This window comes from Mesoplodon densirostris, chromosome 7 (genome assembly GCF_025265405.1).
Source record: "Mesoplodon densirostris isolate mMesDen1 chromosome 7, mMesDen1 primary haplotype, whole genome shotgun sequence".
NCBI lineage: Eukaryota > Metazoa > Chordata > Mammalia > Artiodactyla > Ziphiidae > Mesoplodon > Mesoplodon densirostris.
Window position 1 is genome coordinate 87,163,674 of NC_082667.1, and position 23,156 is coordinate 87,186,829.

Genomic DNA, 23,156 nt, shown 5'->3' on the forward strand with positions numbered 1-23,156 from the left:
TATCCTTTGAGCCATTCTGTTTTTAAGGGTTCTTGTAAGCTCTGATGTTTTATCTCTGAGAGAAAGAAAAAAAATTTTTTTAATTGGAAATTTAGAGATTTTTTTTTTAAACTTAAAATGAAAGATCTTGGTAGTAATTGAGTGTATAGTATTGTGTCATATGTTTTATTATTCATTTTATAGAACTAATTGCCCATGTGTTCCTATAATAGGGGAGGAAAAAATAACGGTTTTAGTCCCAGTATAGATATTGCATGATAAAAGGAGAATGATGACCATCTCCATTTCCAAAGGGAGAACAGGAATTCAAAACATGCTATGCCATAAATCGTTTAATTCAGCATTTTAAAATATTTTGAGCATTTTGAACTCAATGTTTTGCAACTTCTAAAAAAGTATAATGTATATACATAATTTCCACACATTTAAAATGAGTTGTTAAATTGTTAAGACCTGACTTCTTTCTCAAAATTAAGGTATGCTAGTCGGACCTGAGAATAGCCTCCAGAGGGCGACCAAGTTTCATCTCTGCAAACAACTGCATCAAAATTTAACATTGCTTCCAACAAAAGCAAGGACTTTCTAAAGTTAAAATTTGAAAAGCCAGTGATAATAGTTAATCCTTGAAAAAATACCATGACCCAAAGTCTGAATAGCTCTGCAAATATTGGTTGTTTCAGAAGGAGACCACTTCTAATTTGATGGTTTAGTAGAGCAAGGGCCTTTGAATCTAGACAAATCTCACAAAGCTACTAGATCAGCAAAACTTGTCATCAGTTCACGCATGCTCTGATTTTCCTGCTCACTGAAGTCTACCTCTTCTAAGCACCTTGTATTAGCAGGGTTTGGCTCTTGCATTTCCACAGACGTAAGGCCTTAAATTCAAGGGTCAGCTCTACAAATGGTTGATATATTACTTTGTAAATAGAGTTTCATCTATGGAATGGGATAAATATCTTCCTTATGTCTCATTGTTTTGTGAGTATTAAATTAGATAAATATATGAAAACACTTGACACAATGACTGGTTGGTAAACTTACTTTCTGCCCATTTCTTTTGCCCTCCCTTTTTTTCTCCTTAAATTGAGAAAGATAGGATCTTATTATGTCATTCACTTCAATGTTTTAGTGCTATATCACTCTTCCATTACTTTTCCCCAAAGTATATTTTCAAAAATCTCACAGAAATAAAGTAGTGATTAAGTTTAAATAATTGATATTTCTCAATCCCTAGACAGAAGTATATCTAATAAAAGTAGGTTTGTTAATCCTTGACTGATAATGACTAGAAAATAAAGAAGTATTTCTAATTGGGCAGTCCATCCAATTGGCTCTCACCGTGTACCAATGGATTATTTTTTTTTCTACTTATTTCATCTTTATTAAAGCTACAACACAGAGAACATTAGTTGAGTTTACTTTGTAACTGCCCGTTCTCATTATTCCTGACCTGTATCTAACTAGCAGACAGTTACTTTTGATTCTTCTGAGAAAGTTCCTAAAGCATTGCTTTTCTTTATAAAATAACCTTCCTGAAGGTAATGCTAATTTTAACTACTGATCAAGATGGCCTTAATGTTTCCCTCAGTTTGGCTAAACTTCAGACAGGATTTTTCTTTACCATAGGCCCCTAACCTCCCTTTTCTGAAAACATTTACTTTAAGAAACTTGAAATTATAAATTCTTTCTCTGCCCCTTTGAGATGTAAATTTTCTCCTAGTCACTTGATAATTTTCCAACCCAGAAATGTCTTTCTCAAGGACCTGGGAGTCAGCTCTTTGAAATATAACCTTCAAGAAAGGTATTGCCCCTACTTCCCAGTCTCTGTGGGGAGTATAGGAGCCTAACTTTGATAAGAGCCAAAGCAAACAGAGATGGTCTAATTATATTGACCAACCTCTTCCCCAGCATCCTCTACTGTTTTTCCTACAGCTCATCCTGGCATCTAAAAACTTCCATGCCTTTTGTTTCAGCAGAACAGAGTTCAGTCTCTCTCCCCTATTACAGAATCATCTTGAGTAAAGTACTCCTTGCCTGTTTAACCATCTGGTGCAATTTTTTTTTGACATCACTCCATCGCATACTCCAAACTGCCTACCACTTTCAGATTAATCTTATAAAACTTTGTATATGTGCTGCTGAAGTGAGCACAATCTTTATAGAACTTTGAATCACTCCCTATTTCCTGTGGCATGAAGCCCACCATTCAAACTTCTCCACAGTCTTATACCTTCCAAACTCATTAGTGTTATCTTCCAATTCCTGAATTCTCTCCTCCAATAATATTAGTACATTTTCTTCCTAAATGTGGCTAACATTTCCCCATTTTGAGATTTCATGTGTCTTCTAATTTTTTTAATATTTGGAAATTTTATTATACTGTATTTGCCCATAACAAATAAAATAGAAATTGTTTCAAGTCTTTGCAAATAAATTTAATACAGGGTATTAAGAACACCAGTGATGAAACTTCTGAGAAGTAAAGAAGGGCCACCTAGATAATGGAGTGATTAGTAGGAACAGGAATTTACTTGTACCCCTATGCTGGAAAGGCGAAGTTAAGGAGAGGGTTGTAAAGGCGTCCAGGGCCAGGTTAAATGATCATCAATGTCAGACCATACCAGTTCTGTATCACTGGAGTTGGAGCCGTGGAAGTTACACAGTTGCTGCTGGAGAATCTTCACAAAGTAGAGGAAGAAAGGGAGAAATCTCGTAGCTTATCCCTAAACTCCCATATACCATCAGTTGCTTCTCTTTGGCTGCGCCTGATCAGAAGTAAGCTGCCTCTATGAGTCTGCTATCATGTGATACAAAACAGATTCAAGAAGGAACAATGACTAAATTCAAGAAAAAGCAGTCCAAAACTAGTATTTTTGCTTGAATGTTGTGCAACAGTCTGTTTTCTGTATTTTTTCTAAATTTATTGAGATGTAATTGACATATAGCATTGTGTAAGTTTAAGATGTACAACCTGTTGGTATGTTACATGTTGTGAAATGATTACCACAGCGGAGCTAGTTAACACACCTCCGTTACCTCACATAAATACCATTTTTTTTGGTGAGAACATTTAAGATCTCTCTTAGCAACTTTAAAGTATATAATACAGTTCTGTTAACTGCAATCACCATGCTGTAGATTAGATTCCCAGAAATTCATGTGCTAACTGGATATTTTACCCTTTGGTCAACATCTCCCCATTTCCCCCAACCCCAACCCCTAGCAACAACCATTCTATTCTCTGTTTCTCTGGGTTTGGCTGTTTTAGAGTCTACAATTTAGTTACATCATACAGTATTTATTTTTCTCTCTCTGACTTATTTCACTCATCATAATGCCCCAAGGATCCATAAATGTTGTTGCAAGTGGCAGGATTTTCTTCTTTTTCATGGCTGAATAATATTCCATCTATGTACATACCCACATCTTCTATATCCATTTATCCATGTATGGACACTTTGGTTGTTTCCATCTCTCGGCAATTGTGAATAATGCTGCAATGAACGTGCGAGTGCAGATATCTCTTTGAAATAGTGATTTCATTTCCTTTGGATATATATATATATATCCAAAGCAGGATTGCTAATGTATGGTAGTTTTCTTTTTAATTTTTTGAGGAGACTCCATATTGTTTACCATAGCGGCTGTACCAATTTACATTCCCACCAACAGTGCACAAGGGTTTCCTTTTCTGCATGCTTGTCAACATTTGTTACCTCTTAGTCTCTTTGAGGTGATACCTCGTTGTAGTTTTGATTTGCATTTCCCTGGTGATTAGTGATGTAGAGCATCTTTTCATGAACCTGTTGGTGATCTGGATGTCTTCATTGGAAAATTTTTTATTCAGTTCTTCTGCCCAAGTTTTAATTGAATTGTTTGAAAATCTATATCTATCTCTATATCTATATATCTATATATAGATATAGATATAGATATAGCCACTGTATGAGTTCCTTATATATTTTGGATATTAACACCTTATCACGTACATGATTTGCAAATATTTTCTCCCATTCTGTAGCTTGCCCTTTCATTTTGTTGATTGTTTATTTTTCTGTGTAGAAGCTTTTCAGGTTGATGTAGTTATATAACAAGTTGTATAACCAGTTGTATATAACAATTTATATAACAAGTTGTATTTCTCTTGGTGATTTTAAGATTCCCTTGTTATCTTTAACGTTGACATTTTAATTTTAATATTTCTTGGTATGGATCTCTTTAGGTTGATCTGCTTTGGAGCTCTCTGGGCTTCCTGTATCTGGATGTCTGTTTCTTTCCCCAGATTAGGAAAAGTTTTCAGATATTATTTCTACAAATGTTTTCTGCCCCCTTTTCTCTTCTCCTTCTGCAGTTCCTATAAGGTGAATGTTATTCCATTTGATGTGCCATAAATCCCTTAAGCTTTATTCATTATTTTCATTCTTTTTTCTTCCTTATTCTCTGATTGGATGAGTTCCTCTGACCTGTCTTTGAGTTCACCTATTCTTTCTTGTGCTTCATCTACTGTATTTCTAAGTTCAGTTATTGCATTCTCCAGTTCTGTGACTTCTATTTCTAACTTTCTTATATCTTCTATTTCTTTGTTGAAGTTCTCACTGTTTTCATCCATTTTCCTTCTGAGTTCAGTGAGCATTTTTATGACCATAACTTTGAACTCTTTATCAAGTAAATTACTTATGTTCATTTCATTAAGATTTTTTCCTGAGGTTTTATTTTGTTCTTTTTTTGGAGTATAGTCCTCCCTTTCTTCATTTTGCTTGACTCTCTGTGTTGGTTTCTATGCATTAAGTGAAATAGCCACATCTCCCAGTCTTAAAGAGCTGTGTGACAGATGAACCTTGTCATTTAACCCTGTCTACTCTTGGTTGCCTCTCAAACCTTTGTGATTGTCTAAGCAGTTTATTTTTAATAGACCTGGCACACCATCCCAGCAGTTGAGGGTGTGCCAAGACAAATGAGCAACCCAAAGTGGAGGATCTCAGGCAGCACCTAGATTCAGGTTGATAGGAAGCCAGAAAACTTGGTAACAGCTTTTAAAGAATGCAAATGTATTTAGTCTTGTGAGATTGCAAGTGGAAGCCCTGCTGCGCCCCAGAAGCAAGCAATCTGAAGGTGTTCCCTGGGGAGCAGTCACAAGAAAACAGTGCTTCAGATAAGTGTACAAGCTCCATTCTGGGAGATACCAGTGAACTGTAGTAAGGCAGAGTGAGGGTGGAGAGATGGCACCCCCAGCCTACCTTCCCCGAGAGCACATCCGTAGCCTCTAGATGTGTGCTGAACCTGAAGCCTGCTCTTAAGTCTTGTCCCTACTAGCAAATAGGCCTTTTTCATGTAAAGGCTGGGGCTGTGTCTCAGTCTGATGGGTAGTGGTACATCCTGGGGGTGGTATCCTGCCAAGAACTGTCTCTCCAATTGTTACAGTCCCATGGGACCCAGAAAAGAAATCCCTCCTGGCCTCCAGAGCCAGGTGATCAAGGAGCATCCCCTGAGTGGAGGCCACAAAAATGGGATCTCCTGTCTTGGAGATTCTGGCTCTCTGGAGCACATCAGAAGGAAAGTGTGAAGATGATGCTCACTGGCTGAGTGAGGCGGTGGGAAGAGTGCAAAGATGACACCATTTGAATAAAGGGAAAGAGGGAAAAGAAAAGAAGAAAAAATATATATATATATAGCAAGACAGAGGAAGAGCAGGGAAGAAGGAGCCAGCTGGCTGGAGCACAAAGTTGTCACCTGCAGGAAAGGAAAAAGGGGAAAAAAGATGGCACCTTTCAGTTTTATCAGGGCAGAGAGAGAGCAGGAAGATGGCACCCACCAGCCTCTGTCCCTGGGGAGTATTCCAGCAGGCCCCTGTTCCTCAGATTAATGCTTTAAAATTGGGAAGTGAGTCTCTTTCACCAAAAGTCAGAGTGCTTTTCAAAGGGCTGCTTCTACACTTGGCCCTGGGATAGGTGAGTCTGTGCACAGGCCCTTTAAGAGCTGTTCCTCAGTTCACCACAGCCCTGTGGGTCTCATGGGATGTGCCTTGTTGGTCTTCAAAGTCAGATGTTTTGAGGGTCTATCTCTCAGGTGCCAGCCTTAAAATTTGGAGTGCCCAATGTGGGGTCCATACCCTTCACCTCTCAGGAAGAAGCTCCAGGTTTTGAGTTCCTTCCTAATTGTGTGTCTCCACACCAAGGATGGGGTTTATGGCAAAATTGTGTCTCAGCCTTTCCTACCTGTTTTGATGTGGTTTCCCTCTGGTTTTCCTGATGTGAAGGGGTTGCTCCACCATCTTTTAGTTTTCTTCAGAGGAAATTTTTCCATATGTAGCTGTAGCTTTGGTGTGTTTGTGGGAGGAGGTGGGTTCAGGATCTTCCTATGTTGCCATCTTGAACTGGAACCTATTTAATATGTTGTAAATTTTGGTTTTCAATCATTCAGTTTGTTACTAGTATATGGAAATATGATCAATGTTGTGTATTAATGTTTATGTATTGATTTTATATTCTGAGATCCTGCTAAAGCAAGTTATTATAATTTATTATGAGTCTACTTATACATTCCTTGGAATTTTCTATGTAGACAATTATGTCATCTGTAAAGAGTGACAGTTATATTTCTTCTTTTCTAATATGTATGCCTCTTTTTTCCTTTTCTTGCTGTACTACACTAACTAGAATCTAAAGTACTAAGTTGAAAACTAAGATAAGAGTGGACATTCTAACCTTGTTTTTGAACTCAGGGAAAAGCATTCATTCTTTCACCATTTCGTGTGATGTTAGAAGTAGGTTTTTTGTAGATGTTCTTTATTAGGTTGAGGTAGTGACCTTGTATTCATAGTTTTCTGAGCATTTTTAATATGAATGGGTGTTGAATCTCGTTAAATGCCTGTTCTGTATTAATTGGTGTGACAGTATGTGTTTCTTCTTTAGACTCAATATGGTAGATTACATTGATGATTTTTTACCATTGAACAAGGCTTGCATCCCTGGAATAAATTCCACTTGGTCATAGTCTGTTATTCATGTGGATTCTGATGGTAGGTATTCTTGTGGATTTCTTCTGGTAGGGTAAATTATGGTTCCCCAAAAACATCCGTGTTTAACCCCTCCTATGACAATATGTGAACGTCACCTTGTATGGAAAAATGGACTTTGCAGCTGTGACTAAGTAAAAAATCTTGAGATGAAGAGATTATCCTAAATTTTCTGGGTGGGCTATATATAAACACAAAGAGCTGTATAGGAGGGACACAGGGAGAGTCAGAGTTGGAGAGACCATGTGATGAGGGAAGCAGAGATTAAAGTGATGCACTTTGAAGATGGAAGAAGGGACTAATTCCAAGGAATGCAGGCAGCCTCTAGAAGACAGAAAGGGAAAGGAAACAGATTCTCCTGTAGGGCTTCCAAAGGAACAAGCCCTGAGACACCTTGACTAATATCAGACTACTAAGCTGCAAAAACTTTCTTTCACAAAGGGTCAAGGAGGGCTGGGAGCACATATGTGCTGCCCACCTGGACAGAGGGGGACCTGTGAGGCTGACCTATGGATTCTGTGGAGGTGGAGAGACATGAGCCCCTTTCTTCTCCAAGCTCTTTGCAGGGTCCAGCAGAGAGTCATGCCACCTGTGGAAGCCTGCAGCCCCAGTTTTGCATGCTGGTGGTGTAGGGGTCATGTTCAGGGAATCTCTGTTGTCCTAACACCTGCCTGGGTCCTGGGGAAGGAATCAGAAGTCAGAAGCAGGAGAAGAGCCTTTGGCCAGCAGGGAAGGGGGGGTGAGGCCCAGGGCAGGTCCATAAAAGATCAGAGCATCTCAGTGCTTTAGGAGGAAGGGGCTTCAGAGGTGGGCCAGCACAGGCTGTGACGGAGGCTAAGCAGACTGGGAGGGGAGGCACTTCCGGGAGACAGCAGGGGTCTACTCCCTGCCCCTCATTGTTTGCTCGTCTCACTCTAATGAGGGGGTCAGTTCCCCTGCTCTGATGATTCGAAGCCTCTGCCGGCACCCACAGGACGGTGACTGAGGCCTCCACACTCCTCAGCATGGATCCCAGCTCCCACTCAGATCTGGGGCCACAGACACCTCTCCCACCCCCTGCTGCCCCTGTGAGCAAGCTGTTCTTGTGAAACGTGGTCATAGTTTGTTAGGAGGATCTGTTTTCTATGGGGACACAAACCAGTGTTGATACCAGTACACACACATGTCCAGCCATGGGTGCAAAGGGAAGGGACAGTAGTTCTGGGGTGTCTTTGCAGACCCTTAGGCCCTTAACGCCAGTCCCCACAGCCACAGCCAGATGGGTCCTCCTCCCTCAGTTGAACGAGATGCTGCTGCACAGAAATCCCACAAGTTCCACAAAGGGGCCCAACTGTCCTTTCCCTTATACACACCTTTAACGGGTGCCCCATGAATTTCCCCACACCCATTCCCCTTGTTGCATCCTCATTGGGATGAAGAGGTCACTGCCTCCATCACTCTCCACATTGCAATAATCCCAGTGGGACTAGAGGATGCTCCCGCTACGATGAGGCAGACAGTCCTGTCCCCATGGCCAAGACTTTTCGTCTCTGGTCAGGCCACCCAAACAGGAAACCCTGGATGAGCGGAGGGTCATCCCAGTGCCGTCGTCTGGCCACATCAGGAAAACAGAGAGAAGCTCCATAATGACAAGGGCCGTCTCCAGGCTCCATCCTAGAAACTGGTGAGTGTCCAGAGGGCTAAAAGGCACAAGAGCAGCTCTGCCTCCCCAGAAGGTTCAGGGATGCAGAAGACGGTACAGATGCCCCAGAAGGGCCCTAGCCAAGCAGGCGTTAGAGAAGGGGCTGATGAGGGGGTCCCTGGGGAAAGTGAGAGCTGTGCATTCCCAGGGGCAGCCTGAGGAGTCCTTGTCTATGTGGAGGAAAGGTGTGGCCACCTGTAGACCCAGAGCTCCTGTGACCTCCCTCATCCTTCCTTCCTCTCAGGATCGCTCTCTGTGGAGCAGCTCAACACCAACAAGATGACAGTGGCCTGAGAGCATTTCCCACGAAAACGATCTTTGTTCACAATTTACATACATCACTCCAAAGGTCCTGCTCCCACCCACACCTGGCCACACCCACCTCCCCCACCTCCCTAACCCCCCACAATCCCGCTCCCCCTCCCCGCCCTGGTGGTCCTGCCCCCCTCCCTTCCCCCCACATCATCCAGGATCAGCACTGGGAGGAGGAGGAGCCCCTAGGCTCCCCAGGGGGCTGCCCTGGGGCCTCGCCCTGGAGGGCCGGCCCAGCTGTTCCCTACTGGCTGCAGTGCTTCTTCCTCCTCTTCCCACGCTTCTTTGTGTCAAACGGGTCACGCTTTCTCTTTCTCAGCTGTGAGGGGCGAGCCAGCCCCAGAGCCAAGGCTGGCCTCCCAGAGACGCCGAGGCCAGCTCCGGGGATGGGCAGCTTCTCAGCAGCGGCTGGGCGTCCACACAGAGCCCGCTTCCTCGACTTGGGAGCAGCTGGTGGAGCTGGGCTGAGGCCTCTTCTCTGAGAGGAGGGGGACTGGGGAGCACTCTGGGCTCCCCAACCTCCAGAGGAAGCCAGGGCTGAGACATGCGCAGGACTGAGGGACATCCCGAAAGGCACCAGTATATGCTGAGAGTCTATGATGAAGACGCTTTGGAGCACCTCCTCGTTCTCACTGGACCCGTCCCTGGGCACTCGGGCCTCCCGAAGAGGAGAGGCCTTTCTGAGAACAGACGCATCCCTGGATCTCAGTAGAGGGCCAGTGCGCCTTTGACCCTGGGGAGGGGAGAGCCGTACAGGCCGGAATATAGAGAACTCCTGACGTCCTCCAGAGGGAACAAAGACTTTGGGCCTGCACAGGGCAGTGTCTGTTTGGATGAGCCTACGAAGAGCCTCAGAATCAATCTCTGGTGGGCAGGCTTCATCACTGACCCCTAGATGGGGGTCTTGGTCGTGCCTCTGGGCACCTTGGCCGGTGTTGGACTCAGAAGGACTTGAGGCCATTCCGGGTGCACTGTGACTCGGGGCTGCCCGCACACCGTCGTCCTCTTTCAAGGCCAGGAGTCGTTTCTGCACCAGCTGGTAGGAGGGAGGAGGACAGTGACGCCTCCACACACACGTGTGAGAGAGGAGCACTGGGCAGTGGGACAATGGCCCTGGGGGGGAGGAGGGGACGGGCGACCCCAGGACTCAAATCCAAATACAGACACTGTGGCAGTCCTGCCATCCTCCTGCAACTGATTCCCAGCTTTGTGACCTTCCCTCCCCTCCCGGCTCCCCATCCTCTCCTTCCTTTCACCCTGCACTGCACCCACCCCAGAACGGGCCCTTCCCCATGCCAGGCGTCCCAGGCAGGGGAGGGATGGACAGCGCTGTGTGGCCCTCCTGTTCTGGGGCCCTACCTCTCCCCTGTTCACTGGGGTCCCTCCGTGCCCTGGTCTTCCTGGGTGTCCCTTGTGTCCCCTGTTCTACCGGGGATCCCTCTCTCCTCTGGCTCCCCTGGGTCATCTGGGTTCCCCTGTCCCCTGGATCACCTGGGGTCCCCCTCCCGTGGGGTCCCCTGGCTCCCTGAGTGTCCCTCTCCCTCCCCTGACTCACTTCTTCGGGGGTGAGCCCTTCCTCCTGCTCCAGCTCCTTCTCTAGGGCCAAGAGATCCAGCTGTGGGTCTGGGGAAAGCAAATCTGCCAGGAATCCAGGGTGAATGACTGCCTCCACCTAGAACAGAAAGAAGAGGCTGTGAGCATCCTTGGCCAGGATTGGCCTGTGAGACAAGAAGGCCAGGAGGGAAAGTGAAAAGCAGAGACCCACCCCACTCTCCTCCACAAGGCGGGGATGGTCAGCGCGCGCACACACACACACACACACGCAAACATGCACATACACAGTCACACACAAAAGAGCACATATACAGAAGCACAAACACAGACACAAAGGCATACACACAGATAGACACAAACATATACACACAAACATCTGCGTAAACCTCCCCTAACACCAGGCTCAGGAACAAGGAGCTGAGCTTAAGTCCCAACGGCCTGAGCAGAACCCAGATCTTGGGTGCTGAGAGTTCCATGCCCTGGCATCTTGCAGACCCCAGTCTCCAGGCCTAGCCTACTTTGGTGACAAAGTCCTCCTGGGAACACAGCTGGTCAGTGTAGCTTAAGAGATCCGGGTCCGAGTAGGTGCCGTCCTCTTCCCGCTGCAGCTCATTTCCGTCCTCTCCCCATTCTGCATCTGAGTCGCCTGTGGCTGAGTGGACGGGCCCCACCAGCGCCTCCATGATGTCCACATACTCCCTCACAGCCTCAGGTGGAATCTCCTCGGGTGCCTTGGGCTCCGGGGGTCGCTGGGACCTGTGTGGCTTCGGGCGGGAGGGCTGGGCCCTGGGGCTGGACATCCTGGGAGCACAGGCTGAGGCAGAGCAGGAGGAAGGGGAGGAAGGTGAGGGGCTCCCGGTCCACCTCCTGACCACCGAGCGCACGCTGGTGAGGGCATTGTTGGGGGACATTGATGTGGTTGGGGGGGTCAGGACCACCTGAAGCTTCATGCACAGTTGGAGGGGGGAGGTAAGGGGGCATCTAAGAGAGTCACATGTAAGGAAGTGGGGAACCTCCAATTTTCCAGGGGTGTCCCCATCAAGCCCACTTCTCAGGCAGACTTTGTGTGCAGTCCTTTGACAGGGAGGCGTGAGAGAAGTTACAAAATTGACCAAGTCAATACCCCGTAGTGACAAAGGGCATCTGAGACCCCACCCCCCACCCCCCGCCTCGGTGGCTGTTTTGCTTGAAAGACCAATGCCCCTGTCTTGAAGGAAGATGATCCACATGGGAACAGTGGCCAACCCTGGGCCCCTGTTACCTGTGCGTTCAACTCCAGTGGGAACCTGGGTGGCTGGCTGAAGGCCCACTTTCGGGGCTGGGGGCCCCCGAGGATCCAGCTTCGGTGGGGCTGGAGGAGGCAGGCCCTGCGCGCACTGCATCCACTGCAACTGCTGAACCTGCATCTCCTCCTCGGCCTCAAATTCCGTGAACCTGGGGGGTGACGGAGGCACAGGCCAGCCTGAGAAAATGGCCTGGGTTCTGGAGCCCAACAAAGGCAGCCAAGAATGAGGGATTGGGAGAGGATGTGCCTTGGGGCTGTCAAGGCCCTGTGAGGTGCTGTCCACAGCAGAGAGCTGCTCCTGGAACTGATACAAGATCTGGGACCCTTCCTGCCTCACCAGCACTGGAGAGCAGTCAACAGCATAGAGCCAGGTCGCTGCACTGAACCAGGTCAACGGGACATGTGGCTGACCCAGGGGGCACCCTCCTCATGCCCCCCATCCAGAGCCACATGAAGGGCTGACAGCCAGAGGCTGGAAGAGGCATGTGTTCCCCACAGGGGTCGTTGCCCAAATCCAGGACCCTGGGTTGGGACTGAGAGTTCTGGAACGTAGACCTGGAGACAGGGCTCAGGAGAGGCTGGACGATGTGGATGCTGAGCTTAGAGGACAGGCCTTCCTTTCCTCTGAGAGGTGCTTGTTTGTTTGGTTTTGTTTCTTAAACCAAGGGGATTACCGTGGAGCAAACACTGGAAGGGCCAGAGACCCTTGGGCTGATGACAGCTGGCTTCCCCAGCCTCTTGAGGGATGCCAGGGTACCCACTCAGGCCACTTTTCGTGAGGAGAGGGGGTCCCAAATCTATGTCAGTGGCCGCCAGCCAGCCACCACTAAGGAAGCAGCAGGCTGGCGGGTGGAGCTCTTTCCCCGGCCCAGCCCATATGGCCGGAGTTGGACCCCTACTGGACTCACAGCTTCACCCTGCCCCGTCCTGAGACCTTCATGTGAGGGCAAGGGTAGGTCAAACTCAGGGGAGGGCAGAGCTCGTAGTGGAGGAAGGACAGAAGACCCAAACTCTCAAGGTGAGGGAGGGGTTTCTGGAGGACTGTAGGGCCTCTGGGCTGCGGGCCCCCTGTTCCGAGCGACAGCCCTTCTCCTTTGTCCTGTCTGATGAGCACCCCCACGGCCAGACCCTGCCCTCACCCACTCGCCTCACCCTCCACGCAGCCCCTGGGCCCAGGACGCTGACTCACTTTTGCGCCATCTCGTAGTAGATCATCCGGTCAGAGTTGCTAATGTGCTGCCATTCCTGCACGGCCCTGCACAGTCCCTCCTCCAGTGTCATGGTGGGCTTCAGGCGGGCCAGGGATCGAAGCGCTGGGCTGTAAGCACTCGGGGTCAGTCTCTGTGCCCAGCCCAGCCCCCACCTGCCTGACCCCACCCACCAATGTGGACCACACATCACTCAATACAGCATGACTGAGCAACAGGAGGGTGAGAGGCAGGTGTCTGGGACGTGGCAGAGACAAGCCTTCCCGGCTACGGCTGTCACCACCTCACACTCCCTGGAGGATGACCATCCACTCCCAGGCTAGAGCTGGGACACTGTGCCTTGGGGAGCCCTTTTCCTCTTCAAGGCTGCCTTTTCATAATAAAAATCACCATCATCAATGAGGTGTGGAATGTGCCAGGCAATCTGCTGACACTTCATAGATTAGCCCAAGGAGTCCTCTGCACGGTCCTCTGAATGAAGTGTGATTGTCCCCTTTTTACGAGGGACCGGAGGTTTAGGATGGAAATGCCTGCCAGGCTCACAACTCTAGTGGGAGAGAGCCCATGCCCTTAGGAGAGCTCTCCCATCACCCTGTTCCTAGTGGAATTCTCCACATCAACAAAGTCGAGGCGTGCATGAAGCGCTCTCCTGGGCCCCGCGCTCCTCCCCCTTCTCCGAAGTGACCTCCCCCGGCCACGTACACTCAAGTGCTGTATGAAAGGAGACGTCAGCACAGGAGAGTGTGGCATCCACTCCTTGGCTCCTCAACTTACACCACGACCCTCTCTGACTGCAAGTCTTCAGGCCATCTTACCAGGAGAATCATGGAAGAGCAAGCTGGCTAGACTCACAGGGGGGTGGGGTCCGTTGAGATAAGGCACATTTCAGTCATGATGTCATGGACTGGCAGGCTCGCCCGTATGACGGACAGTGTGCCTTCTCGTGGCGTGGACATCGCCCTCACACCTTGCTTCCAGTATCCCTAGAAACCTAACCTGCGAGTCCATCCCCAGTTCCTCTTTATCTAAGAGCTCCGATTAGCTCATGACCCCCTGAGCGTTCACTCACATGAGAAAGCAGGAAAGAGCTTCCGCATCAGGACTCTGGGGAAGGTGTCTCCGGGCCAGTGGCTTGAGGCGCTGCCACCGTCGGAAGTGACTGCCCACGCTCTGGTGGTCAGAGCAGTCCTCCTGCGAGGCGTAGGGCTGCTTGGTGTCCAGGCTGCCCTCCCTGGAAGTGCCGTGTGGCCATGGCCCAGAGTTCACCAGGCGAATGTTAGGGGCCATCTGGGCAGCTGGTGGTGGAGCTTGAGGAGGAAAGCCTGGGGTCCAGCCTCCCTCGCCAGCCTGAGTAACCCCAACAGCTGGAGCAGTCACAATGGTCTCCATCGCAGGGGTGGCTAAGAATATGGGTGCAGGACATGCAGCACTCCCGCTGAGGGCCCCTGGAGCGCTCCAGTTGAGGGGGCCCTGAGGAACGATAAAGGTCGGAGTCTGGGGGGCCTGCCCTGGCCTCCCTTGTGACCTGACTCGGACAGTGAAGTTGCAAGCCCCGGGGGCACAGGGGCCACGGCCACCAGTAGCCACCAAAGGCATCCTGGGGAACGCCGGCAGCAGCAGGCCGCTGCCGGGAGGGAATGCGGGGGCGATGAGAGGTGGCAGGTGCTGCTCCCAGGGGGGCCAGTGCTGGGCGCCAGGAATGGGTGGAGGAAAGGACGCTGCCATGAAAGTAGACAAGGAGGCACCGGGGTTCATGGGGACATCCGTTCCCAGCACTGCAGATGCTGTTGAGGCAAAGGAAAGGAGTGAATGCAGGAGGAGAATGGGCAAGTGGGACTGAGGCTTTCTGCGGCATCAGAGTGTAAATCTCCACAGATGAGAGACTCTTGGACAAGGGAAACTGCAGCGTGCAAATGTCTTCAAGTGATTTTCATGCCCTGACCTCCAGTTGAGAATTATTCCACTGGTGACCCCACGCCCATCCACCAAGCTCCCTGACCCCTGCCTGCCGAGAAGAAATTGCCTCAACAAGCACTCACTTGGAGAGCCTCCCTAAGGCACACCCTGGCACCTAAGCCTCACAGGCTGTCTCCCAAGACCTGGAGCTGTGTGGACATCTGCTCTGTGAGAAATGCCCCTCAGCCGGCGTACTAGCAGGTAAGGGCCTTCTGCAAGGTAAGTTCTAGGCCCCCAAAGGCCCTTTGTGGACAGGCACTGTGTAAAATATTAGGGCCCCACCTCCTCCTCAGTCCTCCTTTTCCTGATGCTCAGTATAAATCCCCTCTTTCTTTCCTAGCCTCACAAAACAAAACAAAATGCTGGAAAATACCTCTAATGGAATCCTGATACAAACCCATGACACTGGCCCAGAAAGCACCTGCATCTCCGAACAACCCACAGCAGATACGTAACATGGGCCAGGTCCTGCCACCCCTTCCCCAGTGCCCACAGTCACTGTCATCAGTCAGGAGTTCTGTTCCTAGGGGCTTGGGGTGGTCTGAGAAGTAGGCGCGTGTCCCTTAGATTCTGTCATTTCACAGCCAGTGATGGCTGCAGAGGATTAAACAAGGGCCAGGGAATTGTCATGTTACATTGGTCGCGGGAGTATAGACTGCCTGTGGTCCTTCCCCTTCCAGCTCCCAATAACGGAGAGACAATCTGAGATGCAGGCATAAGCCAGATGCCATGGCGATCAAGTTGTCTGAAACACATCCCCGTTCAGGAGAACAAGGTACACACCACGGTGCACCTAACTCACCAGAACAGATGTCATAGGACGTTTAATAGTAACACAGAAGATCATCTTCCTGATCCTGGGCTACACTCCTTCCCCCTTTAAAAGAGGAAACAGCCTTCATAGACATTCCACCCGAAGCAACCCCATTCCACATCTGTTCCCTGTCCATGAAGGAGTGACCTGAATAGGAACAACCTCTTCCTCTCAAGGCAGCCTGAGGGTCCACCATGAGATACTGGACAAGATGAAGTAGGTCTGAAGTACTGCCATTCCACAAAAGGAAGAACAATTCAGAGCAACTCAGGAACCTGAGCCCTCTCTTGGCTGCAGTTACACGTAACGGTTGCCCATCCCCTGTTGAATCCAAGGCAACAGTTACCCGAACTGACAAGTGAGCTCTGGGCTGGGAGGAGTGGACGAGGTGTGGGCTGCGGCAGTTAGAGTAACCCCCTGCCTAGCTCTCGGAGAGGACACTTCACTGCAGGTGTGGCCACACACAGCCCCATTGAATAGTTTTCTCACCAAGACCATCTCTCCCCACGGCCCCCTGAGATACAGTATGCTCCTGTTCAAATCCCTTTGAAAGATATGGTGAGGCAAGCTTCAGGTGCCTCAGGAACACAATACAGCTCTAGGCTTTCCTCATGACCCTCCCTGTGTCACCACCAGGACATCACACACATCCTTACACACACGTTTCAAAGTGGCTTGTCTCCCTTCTAGAAAGAATCAGACTGTCTGCTGTCATCCTTTCTCCATAGCCAGGGCAATTCCTCTTGATCCACCTGCAACGACCCCTCCTCCCCAGGGCAGTCTCAGGTTTCTTCAGCCTCCCCAGTCTCCCCAGGTGAAATGTCCTTGTGCGTCCAGTGCTCTCTTCTCCCTCTACTTCAGTCCAACTAGGTGCCCACAGTTAAGTGTAACGTGTGAACCTGAAGGATGTGAGGATGGCAGGGTCTCTGAGAACACACCCCCAGCCTATAGGCTTACCTCCTATTGAAGCCATCCTGCAGGCTTGGGCACGGACTACTGCTGCCTGGTAGCCTCAATGAGAAAAGTCAAGACCAGGAGCCAGAGAGCGACCTGCTTCAGCAAACGCTCGGGATCCAAGTCAACGAGGGACACGTTTGAAAGTAAACCGGAAAATGCGGGCTGAACCGTTCTGCGGTGGGGGAGGGGCAGAGGGCACGTGGGTCGGGGTGGCGTGCGCTGGGGGGACATTCCACGAGGGCTCTGGCAGGTAGGCAAGAACCGGAAGTTCCTTCCACCTCCCACAGTGGCAACACAATTGGCGTGTGCCTCTTTAGGCAGTTTATAAACTGTTGTTTTGATTCACGGCACCGAAGTTGAGCATGACAGTCCCTTCCTTTCACGTCTTTATCCATCAACCTAGGTGTTTTTTTTTGTTTTTTTTTTTTTGCGGTACGCGGGCCTCTCACTGTTGTGGCCTCTCCCGTTGCGGAGCACAGGCTCCGGGCGTGCAGGCTCAGCGGCCATGGCTCACGATCCCAGCTGCTCCGCGGCATGGGGGATCTTCCCAGACCGGGGCACGAACCCGTGTCCCCTGCATAGGCAGGTGGACTCTCAACCACTGCGCCACCAGGGAAGCCCTGGAGCTTTTATAATGAAGGAAAGCTTAAATGATTTGCAACCAATAACTTCATACTAGAGGAATGGTGAGGCAAAATATTGTACCCAGGCACTCGAGAAAGGCAGGCTTCCTTGTTGCTTCCTCCCTTTGTTCAGTCATTCAACCAATTATTTACAAGATTCTCACTCGTAATTCTGATACAGTATTTGAAGGACTCTTCTCAAGGCCACTGATACAAAAATTGCACTGTGCAAAAATTAGCCAGTCCCAATTCTGCAATCACTTTTGTAATACTTCAAAATCCTACACCCCACAGACAGAGATAATCAAATTAGCCCAAATGTAACTTGGGAAGACCAGTCACAGAAGGGAGTATCTAAAAGTCCTTTGGATCATGATCTCTGACTATTCCTGCACAGAAGGTGGGGGCGGGCATTGACTACTGAGAAAAAACATCTCTGGACATGCATCACAAGCCTCAGAAGACAGTTCATCTTGCACTCAATCAGGAAACATTAAAGAAATGAAAAGATACCATGTTTGTGTCTTGCAGAGTTTTCAAGTCTGCACTTGGAGGCGCTTAGTGCTGTTACATGTGAGGGGTCTTCAGAGGCATCCTGTTGAGTGAGAAATGCTCTAATCTTGGATTTGACCAGAAAGCGGATCTGATGATTGAAGTTTCTTAGGGAAGTATTACAAAGTCAGGTCAGTAAGTTGATCCCGCTACTATTTTTGTTGTTGTTGTTGTTGTTTTATTGTCAACTGAAATTCTGCAAGATATTATAAAAAAGGAGGGAGGGAAAATAAAATTGTTCCCATACTACCTGTTGAAATTGGCCCAGATTGTCAACTCTTTCTCAAAATTATTTTTAAAAAAACCCCAAAACCGTACAAAGGAAACACCTGTGAACACTGAGAAAAAATATTCTAGTAGAGTAAATGCGTTGGAAAAACTCTAGGAACGGAGTCAGGAGACCGTATCTTAAGAGTGTTTCCCAGGTCTGAAATTCTTTGCTAGCATTGTTCTTTAACGGAAACTTCAGGTGTGCTAGGAAAAAGGACCTACTGTTTTTTGAAAGGCATTAACAAGAACCAAGGAACGGCAGTCCAAAGGGCATGAAAGTACTTGCCCCAATTTGAGGCCACTGTGCTTACAGCGGAGCTCTCCAGAACTCTTCGTAGCTAAGTGCATGGGTTTCACGAGTGCAATATAAAACTCACGAGTGCACATTTCCCAAGAGCTGGTTTTAAGAAGAGACCGTCACGAAGGTTCCCAGCGAGGAGCGTCGCCAGAGAAGTTCCGCAGCTTGCCCGACCCTCCATTTCTGTCCTCTCCTGCAGAGACCTCCTAGGCCCGCGCACCGCGCGCCTGCACGCCCGCGCACGCCTGTGCACGCCCACTGGGGCGGGGCTCTCGGGCACGCGGACCGCCGTCCTCCAACAGCTCCCGGCGTCTGCTGGGGCAGTTTGCTCCGGAAGACAGGAGCGCATGCGCGAGCGCGGAGGGTGGGGCCCCAATGGCTGTCCGGCGGGGGAGGGGCCTGTCATGGCGGCCTGTAGAGTCAATTCTAGGAATCCTGAGATAAGGGGTACGGGGACTTTTCACCCCTCAGGTGTCACCGCTCTGCACTGTTGTTCACCCTGTGGGTTATTTGTGCCCTTGTCCATGTAAGGAGACTCCCCACAATGTGGATTCACGCCCCCATAGAGCTCGATTCCCTTGAGATGTTTACCCCAGGATTATTGGCACCACTGGGGAGCCGGCTGCATGAAGGGTTCAGTGATTGCGGGGCCTACAGTGGGGGCTAAATAGTGTGTGCGAGCTAGTAAACAGGTGCCGTTCTAGTCTGTGCGTTGTGAAGAGTACAAAAGCTAGAGGGAAGTTCTTGCGAGTTGAAAACCCTCATCTGGTTCCGAAGGTGTAGCTCAGGTGATTGGAAAATGAGTGAAGATGGAAGGAACACACTCATCGTTTCACTAGTGTCTTCCTTCTTATAAAAACATCAGTCAACACTTATGTTCAAACTGCATTCTTTTGTCAGTGATGCGAGCAACTTTGCTGAATGTGGTAATAAACATGTATTTGTAGTCTGGTGTCAAATCATGATTGATTTGCAAGCATAGATGGGGTCTGTACATACTTAATTGGTTGGTGGGAATCTGATATGTAGTCAAATGTGTGGGTTGGTTTTGTCCGTGGATATTTGTGTTTGAAGGGAGGTCATGCCTGTGTTTTTGTGAGAGTGTGTAAGAGTGAGTGTTGTATTTGGAGGGTGTTGAGATGTGACGCAGGCATACTCAAGGAGTTGGTGGTTAGGTGTTTGTAATTTGGTGTTTGGGGAATATGTTTACATGTGTTTTTTTCACCCATGAATTTGGGGATTTGTGTGTGTGTAATGGTGGATTTGGAAGGATTATCTGCATATACATAAGGGCAATGTCAGGAAAAGTAGTGGTGTATATTACTTTGGGTGTCCAGTCTGTTGATTTTGTATATTTGGGGAATGTAGGCTGATCATTTGTGTATTCAGGGCATGTTGTATGGTTATGGGGTGTTTGTGGGTGTGCATTTTCAGGAGCTGTCTATGTATATTTGGATGTGTAGAGGGCAAGTCTGTGACTATTTTATGGGGCTGGTGGATGTTGAATGTGTAGGTATGTTGTGTTTGTATGATCGTGTATTCTGCAAGATGGCAGAGTTCATTCTGTGTGAGAGGTTGGGAATATGGGGTTATGTATACGCCAGTAGTGTGGTACTGTATGTGTATTTGGAACAAAGGGCGTATAGGGTGACATTATTGCCTATTTGTAGTGTACTGGGTAATTGTGGTTCTATTTGGGACTTGTGGAGAGTTGTGTGTTAAATGAGTTTGTGTGTGTATTCAAGGGGCATGGCCACTTGGAGGAGTATTTGCTGAGGCTGTGCATTTGTAATTTTCAGTAGGAGCCTCTTAGGCTTATGTATTTGGGGAAGTGAGTATATGTGTATCTGATAGAGAGGTGGGGTTCTATGTTTCTACAGGGACGATGGACAATTGCATTTGTATGTATTAGAAATATGTGATACGGGTATTTGTTAGTACTTGCATATGTGTGAGCTGGCTCCTGATAGCTAGGGATAATTTGATATATGGAAGTTGTTTCATAAATGGTTTGCTGGAGATATTTACATGTATCTTACTTGTGTATTCTAATCCGTGTGCGTGTCCATCATCAGGTGCATGTATTATCAGAGTTTGTTCATAAGGTATGGAGTTGTTAGGAGTATTCAAAGTGTATTTCTTTGGAGAACGCTAGGGTGTTTATACATGTGTTTGGAAGGAGTAAGAGGTGGTCTGTCTATATATTCAGGGTGAGGGTAGAAATGTATATATATACACACACACACATATACAGTTTGTATGTTGGAGTAGTGGTGGGGAGCTTGTATTCTGGAGAGGTAGCATAATGTGTAGTGTTTGGGAGGGGATCCATATGTTCAGGGGTTAGGAATATTTGCATGTGTGTGTCCATAGGTGTGTGAGAATTGTGTATGTATCTTAGTAAGACTGCAGAGGTTGTCTGTGTTTCTCTGTTTTGAGTGTGTCTGAGCATTTGGGGTGTATACTCATGAGTAATTTGTGGATGTGTGTATTTGTGATTTGTGAGTGTAGCAGGAGGCTTAGAGTCCTCTGTGTGTCTATTTCAAAATGTAATGCCTGAAGAATTTAGTGGTGTTGCTTGTATGTGTGTTCTCAGTATTAGTGAGGTGGACTTATATGTACAGTTGACCCTTGAACAACATGGGTTTGAACCACACGGGTCCACTTATAGTGGATTTCTTTTTCAGTAACTACTACAGGACTACTACAGGATCCATGGATGCAGAGCCACTGCATGGAGGGTTGGCGCCCTAACCCCCAAGTTGTTCAAGGGTCGGCTGTATTTGATAAGTATAGATTATTTGTGTCTGTGTGTGTTTTTGAGTTCCTGGGGCTTCTGAGGTATGTATTCTGTGGGATGTGAAAGTTTAGTTTGTGTGTTTGGAAACCAGTAGACTGTATAGGTTATGTGTGTGTGCAGGAATCCTGCAGTATATGTATTTTAGGGCTGTGGGATTGCATATGGGTCTTTTTTTGGGTTGCACATGAGACAGTTGTGTACTTGGTGACCCTGTGTGTTTAGGTACACAGTGTGTACATCTGGATGGCATATTGGTTGCACATGTTTGTTTTCAGGCCCATGTTGTGTGTGTATATATAGTTGTGAGAGTGGAATGTGAATATTCAGGGTGAGTAAGGTTTCATCTGTAAAAATTTAGGTAGTAAGAGGTGGTCTGTTTGTGTATTTATTCAGGGTGAGGGTGTGTGTTCAGGATATATATATATATATATATATATATATATGTATATATATATATATATATATATACACATATATATATATATATACAAACACAAATGTATATGTGGTATCCTTTTGGTTATATATCTGTGGTGGGAGTTGAGAGTTCTACTTGGGGTGTAAGTGGATTCTGTGCACATATTCACAGGAAAAGTTATGGGATGTGTCTTGGGAGAGTCAATGGTGCATATCTCTTCCCAGCTGTGTGTTTAGTGATGTCAGGTGGGTAGCTTGAAATTGGTCATGCTGGGAATATTTATACCATATAGATACCATAAGTGAAGTCTTTCCCGCCTTTCTCGGAGAGCTTTTTATCAAGCACTTACCAGTGTACAACTGATGTGCGTGTTTGGATTGTGTATGTATGAAGCAAGAATATTTGGGCATCGGTGGGTACGTATGGGACACTCATGTGAATTGTGAGTGGGGCATCTGGGGCTATGGGCCCTTGTATATGTGCATTGACCCTGGTAATTGTGAATCATTGCATTGCTCCTATCAGGTTGGTCTGTTCTTTAGGGCCAGAGAATCCCCATAAATGTTGTTGATTCCCAGTAGAAATCATGCAGATGGATACAGGGGTGTCTGTACCTTAGGCAGGTGGACACTCCTTCAGCATTTGTGTGGTCCTAGCACCTGGGTCCCTAGAAGGGGGCGCCTGGTGGACAGATGGCCATGCAGAGCAGAACCTTCACAGGTGTGTTGTTGGCATGACAGGCAGCAATCAGAAAGTCATGGGGCTTCCTGGATAGGAGGTCAAATGACCAAGGGCTCTCCCAGGAAAACCCCCTGAGAATCAGTTGGACAGCTACAGGCGTTCCTGGCTCTTCTGTGGCACAGCGGACGTGCAAGGACACCCTCCACATGGGGTCCAGAGCCATGTGTCCCTGAGCCCAACTGCCCCAGGGTGGTGGGAACTGTTGCATATCAGGCTGGTCAACTGTATCACTAGGTCTCAACCAACCTGTCTCATGGAAACCTAAGTCCTCACGGATAGGCAGGACCTCTAGGGATCACTGAGCTGACAAGGACAGAGGTAGGGAGGCTTTGTCACTGAGGGAGAGTTGAGGACTGAGACCTGGAGAGCCTGGGGAGTCCCACTCTGAGGAGATACGGCTCTGATGTTCCCAAACCCTTTAGACATGTTCTCTGTTCTTTTCTGAAGGCTCAAGATGCTTCTAGCAGTGGGAAGCTTATCTCAGTTTCATGTTTCTCTGATAGGATGAACTGACCCTTTTATTCACTCTTCCACATCGAGCTGCAAACCCATCAGAGGGAACCATGTGATCGTTGTAGCCACCAGCTGACCCCACAGCCACCTTGTGCCTCCCTTGGACCCACCCAAGCATTTCTGAGCCTTCTTTATGGTGAGTCTTGTGGCCTTTTCTCC

At 48.0% G+C, this 23,156-nt stretch overlaps 2 protein-coding genes across 2 annotated transcripts in view; one reads left to right on the plus strand and one right to left on the minus strand.

Moving 5' to 3' along the window:
- LOC132494214 (uncharacterized) overlaps nt 1-9,097 on the plus strand; it is a 64,270-nt gene extending 55,173 nt beyond the window's left edge. Inside the window, exons 4-5 of the mRNA XM_060105225.1 lie at nt 8,553-8,678; nt 8,941-9,097. Of these exons, the coding sequence (XP_059961208.1) occupies nt 8,553-8,641 (89 nt within the window). The 3' untranslated portion in view covers nt 8,642-8,678; nt 8,941-9,097. The remainder of the gene's footprint in view (nt 1-8,552; nt 8,679-8,940) is intronic.
- A 155-nt stretch (nt 9,098-9,252) lies between these two features.
- Nucleotides 9,253-14,810, minus strand: LOC132494215 (NUT family member 2G-like). The gene is made up of 8 exons (XM_060105226.1): nt 14,125-14,810; nt 13,037-13,165; nt 11,824-11,996; nt 11,081-11,376; nt 10,564-10,680; nt 9,898-10,044; nt 9,586-9,741; nt 9,253-9,486 (listed from the first exon to the last, which is right to left on the minus strand). Exons 1-8 carry the CDS (start codon nt 14,808-14,810, stop codon nt 9,253-9,255), a joined length of 1,938 nt encoding a protein of 645 aa, XP_059961209.1.
- Nucleotides 14,811-23,156: the final 8,346 nt, after the last annotated feature.

Coding starts and splice junctions, on each gene's coding strand:
- LOC132494215 (XM_060105226.1), bottom strand. CDS start 14,810: ATGAACCCCGGTGCCTCCTTGTCTACTTTCATGGCAGCGTCCTTTCCT. Junction 11,377..11,823: donor CACTGGAGTTGAACGCACAG/GTAACAGGGGCC, acceptor GCTCTGCCTCAG/CCTGTGCTCCCAGGATGTCC. Junction 10,045..10,563: donor AAGGGCTCACCCCCGAAGAA/GTGAGTCAGGGG, acceptor CCCTCCTACCAG/CTGGTGCAGAAACGACTCCT.